The 15,487-nt window shown below is 36.8% G+C and overlaps 1 protein-coding gene across 1 annotated transcript in view; it reads right to left on the reverse strand.

Annotated features, from left to right (window-relative positions):
• Positions 1-948: 948 nt before the first annotated feature.
• The window catches only part of TMPRSS15 (transmembrane serine protease 15), a 136,332-nt gene continuing 121,793 nt past the window's right edge, over positions 949-15,487 (reverse strand). The window contains exons 23-26 of the mRNA XM_055373826.2: positions 12,917-13,098; positions 10,858-10,953; positions 7,071-7,210; positions 949-1,954 (exon numbers count right to left, since the gene is read on the reverse strand). Coding sequence (XP_055229801.1) covers positions 1,799-1,954; positions 7,071-7,210; positions 10,858-10,953; positions 12,917-13,098 — 574 coding nt within the window. The 3' untranslated portion in view covers positions 949-1,798. The remainder of the gene's footprint in view (positions 1,955-7,070; positions 7,211-10,857; positions 10,954-12,916; positions 13,099-15,487) is intronic.

Raw genomic sequence — 15,487 nt, forward strand, 5'->3', positions numbered from 1 at the left:
GAGCAATCTTCAGTTACTAAAACAAATAATACCCTGCTGGTCAGTCTATCTTTCCCAACTGTTAGAATCAGACCATTGGAAAAGTGTTAAAAGGAATCGTGTGTTCAGTGGTGATACGATTTGGCTGTTTCCCCACCCACATCTCCCCTTGAATTGTAATAATCCCCATGTGTCAAGGGTGGGGCCAGGTGGAGATAATTGAATCATGGGGCTGGTTTCCCCCATACTGTTCTGATGGTAGTGGATAAGGAAAGTGGAAAGGAAATGGAAGTTCTCCTGCATATGCTCTCTTGCTTGTCTCCATGTAAGACATGCCTTTGCTCCTCCTTTGCCTTCCACCATGATCGTGAGGCCTCTCCAGCTATGTGGAACTGTGAGTTCATTAAATGTCTTTCCTTTGTAAATTACCCAGTCTTGGGTATGTCTTTATTATTAGCAGCAAGAAAATGGACTAAAACACGTGGCTCCTAATTTTTGTCCAAAGAATGAATTCTACAGTTTCTTAACAGGAATTTGCATTCGTCCATCATCTGGCCACACCTTCTTCATATAACATTTTTTCCCCTTTATCTGACTGTTTCCCAGAGAGAGAGTCTTTTGGTATGACAACACATTATTCTCTATTGAACTGACTCCCACCTGCACAGTGGATCCTCAATATCCTCTTCAATGCCTCTGTAATAATTATTCTTTCCAGGTGTAGTTCAAATCTCCTTTCTTCCATAAGGCCAAGCCATACAATTGGTCCCTTCCTTCAACTCCTTTTAACCTTACTCTCTCTTCTATTAAATTGTCCCATGCAAGCATGTGTGTGAAGGTGCGTATGTGTGTGTGTTTTTTATTAACTATGAATTTTTTTCTCCCCAAATAATACATCAAAAGATTCTGTGCGGTGAGCTAAATTGAAGTCAGCACTTATTCTGGAAATGATCCAAGGGATTAAACAAGTGAAGCAAATTCATTTATTACACATATTTGACCTTCTTATGGGTGATTCAGCTGTGTCTAAATAAGTTTTCACATATTAGAAATGTCCACTGTAACACACATAAACCAAGACCAGGATTTGCAATAGGTGCATTTCTTTGGTATGTCTGATTATTTTTTTGAGACTTAAAAATACTAGCTTGAAATAAATAGGTAAAATTTATCTAATATACAATGACCATATCAGTTAATTTATCTTTTATTTAATTAACTTATTTAAGAGCAACATAAAATCAATTTAGTCCAGGCCCGTGACATAAGCTTACAATAAATAGTTTCTATTAGTGGGGAAAATACTAAGGTTATGCATATGTTGAAAATTTTGATAGAAAAGACAGAGAAACAATTGAGTTTCTGCTAATAGCAGCAAACTAAACTGGAACTAGAAAATTTATGGCAGTTTATTTCCAACAGTGACATACTTTGGGAAAAACAATTTCTTTCTTTTTTAAATTCTGCTCAAATTTCTTAAGTGTATGGTATATGCTTTAAAATAACATCCCTTTAAACAACAGTAAGTAATAAAAATAATCATTAAGAATTTTAAAAATGAGATCTGTGAAGAAATATACCTGTTCACAATGAAATACAAATGCATTTAATGGTATTTTAAAGTTATTCTGTATCGCTATGGTGAATTTTATTATTTTTAAAATTTTGTTTCCCTGGCCCCCTAGCATTTCATTGGCATAGGTAAGAATAAAAACCTTTGGTAACTTTTTAAAATTTTTGTACGAAACACTTAATTTCCATGCTTTCTAGAGTAGAATGGGAAAATAATGCGACTTTCCTGTTTAGTTTAAGAAATGCTCTAATGTAGAAAACTTTGTATCCATTCGGTAAACCTTGAGACCCTGGCATACACTCCAGGGCGATTAGGCAGGGCACACTTGTATCCAAATGAGGTCACACCAGCAAGGAACCACCTGTTGTTTTCTTGGCACATTAACGGTCCTCCTGAATCCCCCTAAAGAGTGAATTGCAAAACAAAATTGTAGATATGTGGTCAATTGATCAAAACATATAAAATTATTTGTATCAAATAAATTAAAAAATAAAAATTAAAAAATATGATTTAATTGCAAGTCATCTGTATATATTCTCACTTTCACTCTAAGTCAGGAATGAGAACCTCAGTAAGGAGACAGAGAAACTATAACAACTAAGACATAATTTATAATTTTTACAGTGCACCTTTTTAGTAAAAGTTTCGCCACTTTAGGCATTTTGGTGGCTACTAAGAAGTTCTTTAAAGCACAACTATGAAAATCATCCCAAACAAAATATTTATTAAAAGCCAATCATTTTATTTAAGGAGATCTGCTGTAAGTGTCACAAAGGACACTGTGGAAAAGACAAATTATTTCACAATATACTTTTTGGAAAAATTAGGAACTCACATAAAGTAGATTTTAGTTCTCTTGGGTAGTATTATCTTTTTGGGGCTCAACAAACACCATCCGATTTGAAAAACATTTCAACTGAAATAAGGAAGTCTGTGATATAATTTTTAGTGATAATTGCTCATGTTTTCATCTGAGATTTCAAACTAAGAAATATTTTTAATTTTTATGAATATTAATCACAGCAGATCCTAGTAAATTTCATAGATTTTATTTGCATATGATTCCTGTGTAATGCAATGATAATACAAACATATAATTTCATAGATTTTATTTGCATATGATTCCTGTGTAATGCAATGATAATACAAACATATAATATCATTATTTAATGACATAAAATTGACAAGTATTTTTCCTGTATTAATTGGGCAAATCTTTTTAATTAATTTGTTTTTTATATTTATGAAGACATTTAAAGTTTTATGTGTTTTGAAATCACTGGTATAATAGAATATTTCAATCCCAGCTCGATGCTAGAAATTATCCTGAGAGACTTTTTGTCTGATCCTTTATCATCTTTGGGCTCTATATTTAAAGAAAAAAATGTAATCTATCAATGCACCCTTTTATACCCTCCATACACAGGAACATAAATTGCATTGGCGACCATAGGTTACCAACATTCTAGGGTAACAAATGTGTGCAAGCTGTTTGAAAGCAGGGACTGTGATTTCTATTTCTGCATCCCAAACCCTTAATCTGTAATATAGGTTCTGAAATATTTATGGAACAGTTTATATTCAAGGATCAAAATACATTTTATATGACTTGGAAATTATTAAAAATAAACTGCAGCTGTTTGGATATTTTTAAAAGGAGTAATTTGTTTTTTTTTAACGTATCTTCTAAAACAATTTAATTTTTTAAAAGACAAGAGGATCCAGACAGAATAAGGATTTTTACCCAGAACATACTGGGTCAGTTGCAGTTACTCAAGGATGCTGCGGCAGACTTGTTGCCTATCGGCTGGGTGGTCTATCTGATTGGGAGACCTCAGTCTGTTTCCATTACTTCTTGTCATCTAACTATAACACATCAGTTTAGTTATGTAACTTCTCCTTACCTTAATTTTCTTTTCTTTTCTTTTTTTTCACATTTTACTTTAAGGTCTGGGATACACATCCAGAATGTGCAGGTTTGTTACATAGGTATACGTGTGCCATGGTGCTTTGCTGAACCTACTGACCTGCCCTCTAAGTTCCTTCCCCTCACCTCCTAGTCCCCAACAGGCCCTGGTGTGTGTTGTTCCCTGTCCTGTGTCCATGTGTTCTCATTGTTCAACTCCCACTCATGAGTGAGAACATGCAGTGTTTGGTTTTCTGTTCCTGTGTTAGTTTGCTAAGGATGATGGCTTCCAGCTTCATCCATGTCCCTGCAAATGACGTGATCTCATTCCCTTTTATGGCTGCATAGTATCCCATGGTGTATATGTGCCACATTTTCTTTATTCAGTCTATCATTGATGGGCATTTGGGTTGGTTCCAAGTCTTTGCTATTGTAAATAGTGCTGCAATAAATACACGTGTGCATATGTCTTTACAGTACAAGGATTTAATCCCAGTAATGGGACTGCTGGGTCAAATGGTATTTCTGGTTCTATATCCTTGAGGAATTGCCACACTGTCTTCCACAATGGTTGAACTAATTTACATTCCCACCAACACTGTAAAAGTGTTCCTAGTTCTTCACAACCTTGCCAGCATCTATTGTTTCTTGACTTTTTAATAATCGCCATTCTGACTGGCATGAGATGGTATCTCATTGTGGTTTTGATTTGCATTTCTCTAATGATCAGTGATGTTGAGTTTTTTTTTCACGTTTGTTGCCTTTCCTTAATTTTCTGATTTGTTCAGTGAAGGTATTAATATTTCATTCTTCCACTGTCTTGGAGATATATGAGTACTTCAAAAATATGCATGGGACCCGGTGCGGTGGCTCACACCTGTGATCACAGCACTTTGGGAGGCCGAGACGGGTGGATCACCTGAGGTCAGGAGTTCGAGATCAGCCTGGCCAACATGGTGAAACCCGGTCTCTACTAAAAATAGAAAAAATTAGCCAGGTGTGGTGATAGGTGCCTGTAATCCCAGCTACTCGGGAGGCTGAGGCAGGAGAATCACTTGAATCTGGCAGGTGGAGGTTGCAGTGAGTGGAGATCATGCCACTGCACTCCAGCCTGGGCAATAAGAGCAAAACTCTGACTCAAAAATAAATAAATAAATAATAAATAAATACATACGTAAAGAAATATTTTAAAAAATATGCATGAATTTACAGAACATAAAGTATTAACCTTAAATTTATGTTTCTAGTGAGATGCTATATTTATAAGTAAAATTAAAAATCAGTACCTTCTTTGAGTGTCTGAGTGCAAGGGTTGGTGACCATTTTTGTTGAGAACATTACTTCTCATACTTTAGTGTGCATCAGAATCTCCTGGAAGATGTGACAAACACACATAGCTGGCCCCACCCTCATAGTTTCTGATTCAGCAGATATGTGATGAGCCCTGATAATTTGCATTTCTAGCAGGTTCTCAGGTGGTGCTGCTGGACTGGAGGCCACGCATTGAAAGCCATTGGAATAGAATATGGCTTGGAATGGTAGGTAGAGTGTCAGTCACTAAATTTTAGGTAAAGAAGATATTCTTCAGCCATTGGTGTTGCCTTTAAATCCAAACTACTACCACTAAAAGGCAAGCCTTTGGTAAGTCATAAGTTGTGGATGACTAATAAGGCACATTCTTTGCCACTGTAAGGCTAAAAAATGATGCTTCAAAGAACTTACTCAAATAATGTATCAGTAATAACGTGTTCACAATGTTAAAGAATGCATTCTTATTTAATCAGTTAATCGTGTTATAAAACATAGTATTAAAGTTGAACAAAGAAAATCATGTGACAATCTAGTGTATTAATTACTCAATTATGATAACATTTTATTATACAAGGTATTACCTTATGTGGGAGACTTCTTACTTACCAAGGAATAACATGCTTAGACCGTGTAGAATCAGAGCTAACTATAAGATTTCAGAGACCTGGCATGAGTTAATGACTTAATGTAACCCTAAAATCAATAGCATCAGCCGTCATATTTTCCGCCTAGTGCGTGAGGTGTCTGCCACACAATCCCCATTAGCTGTAATTGAAGTTGTCCAGCTGATTTCCCTTCTGCACAAGAATTGTATAGATCTCCTTCTAAGTGGCAATATATCTTACCTTCAGCACACTTTTCATTTTAAAAAAGAAGTATAAGACCCGAAGATAAATTTTAAACAACAAAAAAGCCATCCTATTTGTCTTGAATTTGCAAGCATTTATCAAAGCAGAATAAATGTAAAACTAAGCTGGAAGTTTAACACAACTGAAGACATTGATTTAACTAGAGGACTTACATACAGATGATCTGAATAAGCGTCAATTTAGATGGCTTGTCATGTATTGATAGTATGACATATATGTGTTAATATATAAAATAAGTTGCTACACTTTAACACAGTGAAACCATTTTCCTATGACATAAACTGCTATTTCTTCATTTAGTAATTATTCATTTGGTCAGTAATGCTAGCAGGTTTAATCCAGCAGACATTAAAGCATTGATATGTTATTAATTTTCAAATATAGAAAATATGCCAGAAAATTTATTTACTAAGTTTCATAATAAAAACTGTTAACATTTTTGAGTAATTGCTCGATGCCTTACATGGGTTATCTCATTTAAACCTCTCCATAAACCCTAAGTCACTTGCCCAAAGTCTCACCGATAAGTGTTAAAGCCAGGATCAAACAAGAGTAGTCTGAACGTAGAATCCATGCTCTTCATGACTACCCCATGCTGTACCTAAAAATTAATTACAATTCTAAAATCTAGCAGAACTTCCCTTTTTATTTATTGTGTGTGCTTGGATTTCATGGAGCTAATAGGAACATTATTCTTAGGTGGCAAGATATTTCAGTGAAGTTACTATGTGGGTAAGAGTTTTTTCCTAATGTCACACAGGTCAAGAGCTATTGACACTTCAAATTTATTGCAATATTGACATTAGCACTACAGCAAGTTCAAGTTACTACATTTCTAATATACAGTGTAAACGATAATATAAAAACCAGAGCCAGGGTTATGCCAGTCTATTAAGTTATTTACTTCCCTTTGGTTAGCTGTAAATTGACTCTAACGAGGCTATGCAGGTTTTCATCAAGAAATTACTTCAGGTTACTGCACGACTGGATGATATTCTAAATTCAGGGTTGAAATTTAGAGGCCCACAGGCTAAACTGGCCCTCAGGCCCTGTTTTTGTTTGTTTGTTTTAAGTTTGCATGGGGTTTAAAATAATTGGAAATTTGAAAAGAAATTGCTTTTAGATAAGGTGCACACTTTCTGGCTCAGCCCAGGTCCACTGCTCATTTTAGCTGGCTGCCTCACACATTCAAGTATTATGTCTAGTCTCCAAAAACATCGATTTGTAACCTATTTTCTTAAAAAATAATTTTTGTTTCCAGTGCTCAGGTCTACCCAAGAGGATTACGCAAATAGGCAAAAAGTAACAGTTTTGTAAAAGAAGAGAAATGAAAGAAGCTTATTTCTTTACTCCCAAATTATTGTTAAGCAATGAAATAACTATAACACCAGTGCTTTCTGAAAATGTACAGTGAGCAGTTTTACATCTTTACCTGACAAGAATCTATTCCTCCTTCTTCATAGCCTGCACATATCATATTTTCAGTAATGTTATATTCTGGCATCTGCTGTTGGCATTTCTCATTTGATAGAAGAGGAACATCAGCTTCTTGCAATATGTTTGCAGTAGTACCTGCTCAAAATGGAGAATGCAGCCAGCCAGTCAGAAGTGATCAACATGCATCCTTGAATGAACTACCATCAGTCTTATTTATTCCAACATTTCACTCTCATTATCAAGTACTGTGTATATATAATGGAACTAAATACTAAACCTTGCACACTTAAGCACATAATAAAGCCCATCTGTGGATTGTGCCAAATGGATAACAGGAAAGCTCTTCTTTTTTACCGAAGGGCTAGTAGGAGCGATGGATTAGACTAGATGGTCTTTGGGCATCTTCTGTGATTTTAAACAGTTACAGGATTGCTCATGGGGGAAAACGCTCACCAACACAAAGTGTTTCATTCATGGAAATTAGCAACGGCTCAGAAATCCAGAAGTGCTTTTCATTTGGCACCTGAGGAGGTGCTCGCTTCCGTATAATAGCATTCAGCTTCTTTGTGGTGCTGTGTGAGTGAGCAGGTGCACATCGAGCAGAGGACAAAGCTCAGATGAACTATGCCCTGGTCTAGGGGCAATCAGCTTGTCATCCATACCCAGGTGAAGAGAAAGGAGGCATTTAAAAAAATAAAGCAGAGTGTACTTACCTGCTTTTTACAAAATGATTCATCCACTAGAAGTACCAATCTCTGCTGAAATACTAATCCCAAGAGAGATGTGAAACAAGCAGGTGTCTAGTGCCCCAGAAAAGGTACATGATAAGCACTTTCTAATAATTAGCATTTCTATTTTGTTCCTCAAGAGAGGCAGAACGTCGAAGAGAAGTTAGTACATTTGACAGCCATTGATGCTGAAAAAATTTATGTGACCTCATTTCTAGCTAAATTTAATTCATGCACTAAAAAGATGAAGGAAGCAAAAAAAGCGTGTTCGTGCACACGTGCACGTGTGTGTGTAATTAAATGCAAAACAGATATATATGACTCAGTAGTGCATTGGTAAATGTATATCAATTTTCTCTCCAGAAAAATGAAAGCCCCGTGGGACTTCTTCTCATTTTACTGATGTAAACACTTCCACAATGATCAATTTCAAGGTACCAGCATGGCAGTGAAGATGGAGTAAACATTACTAGATAACTTTTCAAGTTTGACAATGGACTATAAGTTAAGAAAATGAATTGCAGAGATTAAAATGGAGGAGAAAATTTGGCATCTCACTGTTATCCATTCTATGAGGATCAAGGATGGCTTGGCAGACTTTAATTTCATAATAAAAACCAAGGCCACTTCTGCTGCTTGTCAATGAATTAAAATTTGTTTGGTAGATGATAAAACTGTTTGGTAAAGGAACATTTGAGCAGTGTCTGTTTACTGATTGCCTCGATGTAACCAACTAGTATCACCTCATTTCTTCCTAGTGAACAATATGTTCATGGTTTTCCTAGCTAATCAATTAGTATAATATACTCAAAAGATTGAAAACTGGGATTTTTTTTTTTTTTTTTTGAGACGAAGCCTAGCTCTTGTCCTCCAGGCTGGAGTGCAATGGCGCAATCTCGGCTCACTGCAACCTCCGCCTCCCGGGTTCAAGTGATTCTCCTGCCTCAGCCTCCCGAGTAGCTGGGATTACAGGTGTGTACCACCACGCCTGGCTAATTTTTTTTTGTATTTTAAGTAGAGACGGGGTTTCACCATGTTGGCCAGGCTGGTCTCGAACTCCTGACCTCAGGTGATCTGCCCGGCTCAGCCTCCCAAAGTGTTGGGGTTACAGGCATGAGCCACTGCACCTGGCCAGAAAACTGGGATTTTATGAAATTAAGTAGATGGAAGTCATAAAGCAAAGTTCATAAACTACGTGAAACTTACCATCACTGAAGAAATATTTAAACATGATCTAGCTGTTTATTCCTAAATGAAATTGATCTCAGATACAGTTTATTTCCTGGCTCCATACCACTCTTAGAGACTGTTAAGTCAATCAGACATATATCTTTAGTAACAATAAGTAAATGTAAGCCACATTTACTCAGCTTTTAAAAAAAAATCTAAAAACAAAAAAAACTTCCTATGAAATAAAGAGTTTCATATTTTGTTATTGGTTAATTTGTTTTTGAAGAGCCTACATTGTGGTCATAAAATGTCTTTTAGCTTGAAGTCTGAAAAGAGAACATATCTATCTAGGAATCATTTTTACTGTTTAAATTTGAAGTTTAATAAATCATAATATTTTTCAAGAGGGAGAAATATATGAATATACAGTCTTTGACTTCAATATACTTGATGGACAGCAGACATGAGGCATTTTCAGCAATACAGTGTCATTGCTATGAAGAACTTTTGTAGGAGTTATCAGAAAAGCATTTGACTTAGAACTTTGTGCTTTCTCTTATAATAGGTAAGGACATTTTAAGTGTGAGTACTTTGATTCTGAGACCCTCTACCTTTCCACAAGATTTTCTGCATTTTCATCTTAAATACATTTAGGACTTTTAAACTTCATGGCTATAATTTATTGTGACTGCAGGGATCAGGTTCTCTTATCAGACTACAGAGCCTTTTCTGGTGCTTTATTATTTATGAGTTATTTATTTATGAGTTATATTTATTATTTATGGTTAAAACTCTGTCCCAGATAGTGCACTCCTATTAGAAATTCCACAGCCAATGAGCCTTGTGGTTACATTTAGAGGGTATGAAGTACGAGAATACTTTTCAAAAAAAAGTATGATTATTTTTAATATGTATGATTTCTGTGTTTGGAAAACATGCAGTTGATGCTGGGGGTGAATGGTATATCAACTGATGGATACAATGTAAGATTCATGTCAAATCTGAGCCCTCTTGTCAGTAAGCAGAATTAGCATGTTCAAGTTACAAGAGATTCCATTCTCATTTTAAGAAAATGTTGAGTGTGAGGCCTTCACATTATAAATAAAGATAGTTTTATTAGTTTGGAAAATGTGACAGGTAATAATTTGGCTTTTGATGAGACTTTATCATGTGCTTTACAAAAATAAATTTTTGTAACCCTAGTTTATATTCATTTTAATGAGGTTTTTAAGTTTATCAGAGTGTTTATAATACTAAAACTAGATATTGAGGTTGGGGGACACTTGAATTCCCCCTCAAAAGAATATAGTTTTATAATATCTTCCACGCAATCTGAAGAAATTTTTTAAAACTCTACAAATATATAGGCTGGGCGCGGTGGCTCACGACTATAATCCCAGCACTTTGGGAGGCTAAGGCAGGCGGATCACGAGGTCAGGAGATCGAGACCATCCTGACCAACATGGTGAAACCCCGTCTCTACTAAAAATACAAAAAAAATTAGCCAGGCATGGTGGCGAGCGCCTGTGGTCCCAGCTACTTGGGAGGCTGAGACAGGGGAATGGCGTGAACCCGGGAGGTGGAGTTTGCAGTGTCCCAAGATGGCGCCACTGCACTCCAGCCTGGGCCACATTGCGAGACTCCGTCTCAAAAACAAACAAACAAAATTCTACAAATAAACAAACTCTGCAAGTATATCTTTGAAAGTTCTACAGATACACAACTCTAAATATATATGTACATGCTTGACGGTACTTTTAGGAGATATTGAAAAAACTGTTATATAAGAATTGCAAAGATGTTGAAAGCATTCACAGGATATTATGATAGTCTGTTTTTCACCAGTAAGGTTTTTTTTTTTTTTTTTTGAGTCTGATAATTTACCTTGATATACAACCGTCCCCCAACCAGCAATAGAACAATTTCTTCCTGGAGGAAAAACTTGATTTTCTTCCGGTAAACAAATAGGTTGTATGTAATCTGGAAAAACAAGCAAACAGCAAAACGAACAAACGAAGAAAAAGAAAGAACAGATTTACAAGCCTTTCTAACAAGTTTTAAAAATCAATAACAGTTAATCTAAAAAACATGTATTTTTTTTTTTTATCCTACCTGTAAAAATTTTAGACATCGGTCTTAGGGGAAATAGGCATTTCAGAGCAGCACTTTTTGACAATAGATCGGCTACCACTGGTGGCCCTTTAGGGTCTTTTACTGGTCTCCTCGTTACTCTTTTTTTTTTTTTTTTTGAGATGGAGTCTCACTCGGTCCCCCAGGCTGGAGTGCAGTGGTGCGATCTCAGCTCACTGCAAGCTCCACCTCCCGGGTTCACACCATTCTCCTGCCTCAGCTTCCCGAGTAGCTGAGACTACAGGCGCCCGCCACCACGCCTGGCTAATTTTTTTGTATTTTCTTTTTTTTAGTAGAGACGGCATTTCACTGTGTTAGCCAGGATGGTCTCAATTTCCTGACCTCGTGATCTGCCCACCTTGGCCTCCCAAAGTGCTGGGATTACAGGCGTGAGCCACCACACCCGGCCCTCATTTCTCTTTTATAGTGTAAAAAATGTCTTAGTTCTGGAGGTAATCATTTATATTTTATTTTTAAATAAAATTATGGTGCTCAATAGAAAGTGGTGCCAGTTCTCTGAAAATTACGGTAAGGATGATTTTCAGCATCAATTAATAGAAATTTGGGCAAATGTTCTGAGGCTTTTTTATTTTCCCCAATTATCACCATGTTAAAAAAGCTTTTAGGAGATTGTTTTACAGGGCAATTATGGAAGCATTGACATTGGTCACTGACTTTTAAAGCCCTTCTTGCATCAATTTACAAGCCAACTGGCACTCTTAAGCACCCACTGCATGTAAGACCTAGGGCAGACACAAAAATGAATAAGACACAGTGCTTATCCTTAAGGACAGGGATATACAACTAACCGTAGCAATAGTCTGCTTTTGATAAGCGCTGTAATGCATGTATAAATCAAACCCCATGAAAACACAGAGATGGCAGCACTTTTTCCTAACCGGGCACTGAAAAAGACTTAGGAATAAAAGTCAGAATTGAGCAGAGCCCTTCATGATAAAGTTCACTTTATCAGGGGATTTCTTGCACATTTTCCAGGCATTTGGAGGAAGTCCTTCATTTGCCACTCAGATAATATTATCGAATCTCCATTAAAAACTTCATCCTATGAAGGCCGGGTGCGGTGGCTCACACCTGTAATCCCAGCACTTTGGGAGGCCAAGGCGGGTGGATCACGAGGTCAAGATATACGAGATCATCCTGGCCAACATGGTGAAACCCCGTCTCTACTAAAAATACAAGAAAAAAAATTAGCTTGGCATTGTGGCATGCACCCGTAGTCTACCTGGGAGGCTGAGACAGGAGAATTGCTTGAACCTGGGAGGTGGAGCTTGCAGTGAGCTGAGATCGCACCACTGCACTCCAGCCTGGGCAACAGAGCGAGACTCCGTCTCAAAAACAACAACAACAACAAAACAAAACAAAAAACCAAACTTCCTTCTATGAATAACTTAATTCTTGCTCACTTTCCCCACAGAACATGTGTTCTTCTCTCAGTTTATGTCTTACTCTGCTTTTTGGTAGATGAATCTACCTTTCTTTTACATGAAAAATAGAGAGGGCATGCATAATAACATCATCTATTTGTCTGAGCTTCTCCTTCGAGTTTACTGTTATACAGGGCTCAGAGAGTTTTATTCTACTGGTTCTTTCTGGAAAGTTGAATTTAAACATCTTGATGAAAGAAATTTAATATATTTCTCTCTACTCTCTAATCCCATTTAAGTTCCAATGATTTATGTAACAAATTATCTAGCTTTTATGAATTAATGCATTGACATTGATAATATTTGAAATCTAATTTTGAATTAATTTTGGCAGATAAGATGACTAAGAGTGATTTTTTTTTTTTTACCTGTGTAATTCACTTTAAATTCCAGATGCATCATGGCAATGTCGTTGTCCTTTCTTCGCCTATTGTAATGAGGGTTTATGACAATTTCATCTATTAATCGAGGGACTGTTTGAGGAGAGGTCAGATTTGATTTCATATGCAGGCCTAGGATTGCTGTCCACTTGGATGGCTCTAAGTTTCTCCTGAAAATTGTAATGAAGAAATATGAGACACTCTCCATCCAAAGCAGTTCCTTTCTAGAAGATCTTCATCATGGACATTTCAGAATATGTTTCTATCCTGAAATGTTCTTGAATTTCTCTGAAGAATCATCCTTTAAAAATATTCCTCAAATCTTTATTTTTCTGATCACAACATAAAGAAAGCCCTAATTAGTGCTAATCTCTCTGTTTCACTCCTCTTAAGTCATATGCTGAGCTCTAGTTCTAGATTGTGGTTCTCAACTGTGGTTGTACATTGCAATCTCGTGGGGTGCTTTTAAATAATGCTGACACCTACTTCCCCTCCTCCCCCGATTCTAATGTACTGGGTCTGGAATAGTCCACCAGACAATTTAAAAAATACTTTTAAAATTAAATCTCCAAATTTGTGCTAATATATATAATATATGGCTAGGTTGGAGAACCTCTGCCTTAGATCACATTTCACTGTGGAAATTGTGTCCCTGTTAAGGGCTTTTTCAGACAACTGTAGCAACTGTAGTATAATGGAAGGAAGTTCAGATGCATTTCCCATTTAGAGAGTCATTGAATTCACATATAGTTAAAGTAAACAAGCCGGGCGCGGTGGCTCACGCCTGTAATCCCAGCACTTTGGGAGGCAGAGGCGAGCGGATCACAAGGTCAGGGGATCGAGACCATCTTGGTTAACACGGTGAAACCCCGTCTCTACTAAAAATACAAAAAATCAGCCGGGCGTGGTGGTGGGCGCCTGTAGTCCCAGCTACTTCGGGGGGCTGAGGCAGGAGAATGGCGTGAACCCGGGGGGCGGAGCTTGCAGTGATCCGAGATTGCGCCACTGCACTCCAGCCTGGGAGACAAAGCAAGACTCCGCCTCAAAAAAAAAAAAAAAAAAAAGGAAACAGTATGCCTTATTATAATTTTTATAATCTAACATATAAACTTGAATAATCTCCATATACAATGTTGGCCATCTATAATAATTGGTAAAGGATAACACTTGTGTTGTAGAACAGATTAAATTGGGTACTATATTATAATTTGAAAGTGTACAAGGACTTTTAAATGTGCTATTGGCCTGCTATTTCTTCACACAAAGGAATTATCAGCTGGAATTAAGCCAGTTGAGCCATATTCACAATGAAGGTAAAATTCAATGGTTGCAATCCTAGGCAGAGCTATTGATTCAATTCTTAACAGTCACAAATGCCTCGTTTAATGTGGTATTTAAATATTAAAGTCCAAGTCACTTACAGATGTATAAAGGGCATGAAGTTACTTACATCTATCACTTTGTTTTATTTACCAAATTACTATATTTGGTCAGGTAGCAGTCATCAGTAAAGCCAGTGAGCGTCCAAGCATTCAGTAAAGCATCCACTGACAACCACATTGCATTAAAACTTGAAGAAATACACCTAAGTGATCTGTAGCAACAAAATACTACTTGGTGCCAAGTGCAATGCCAAGAACTTTTGTATCTCTTCATTTAATCCTCATCATAATTTTACAATGGGAACAAACTAGGCGCTGATTATCTAAATGGTAGGAGGTGACTTTAACTGGAGCTGTCTGACTTTAGAGCCTGCACTTAACACCAGTGACTGGGGTGCCTCATACAGCTCTGAGTGGGGTGCCGTGGGAGGGATCGAGAACTAGAAGGAAGGACTGGAGATGTGGGGGGCAAGAGGGAGAGATAAGCTCTGCTGTTTCTTTCCCTGGTCCCACATAGGGGAAGTTATCTCTGCTCCTAGTGGTTGGTGGCAGCTCCTTAAGAGGCTTAGAGACTGGGCCAGGAGGTCATTATGGTGCTGTACAGGCTTGACAAGAGGTCTTCTTGCTTTCTCTTCTCCAGGTCAGAGGAATCTGTACTTCAGCCATGCTTGGCATCTTGATAATTTCAGACAGCACCCCACTTCCACTGTACCCTGGGATTCCCGTGTCTACTTTAGCCTATGTAGGGAGAGTGAACAGAGCCAAATGTCTTCCCTGGTGTTCTATTTCTGAACTTCTTTCTCTATCACATGTTAAGTATATTTCCTAAAGCTCAACTGGTCAGTTTTCACTTGAATAGCCTGCCTGTTAAGACTGACAGGTAACAAGTAGTTACTTTATTTTAAAAATTGTATGATTTTTTTTACTTAACATTTACCTCACACATTCACTCAATATTTACAAAAAAATTAATCTTACAATTACTATACCGTATGTTTTGTGTTTGGCATTTTATTAAATTTATTTATACATTATATTTTCTGTTATATTCATATAACCAATGTATTGTAATAGTATTTATAATTTATAGTATATGTATATAAATTATCTAAATAAATAATATTACCTATATTAATGAACTATTAATATTTGCTCACAGTGTATGAGATCATTATAT

Source organism: Gorilla gorilla, chromosome 22 (assembly GCF_029281585.2).
Source record: "Gorilla gorilla gorilla isolate KB3781 chromosome 22, NHGRI_mGorGor1-v2.1_pri, whole genome shotgun sequence".
NCBI lineage: Eukaryota > Metazoa > Chordata > Mammalia > Primates > Hominidae > Gorilla > Gorilla gorilla.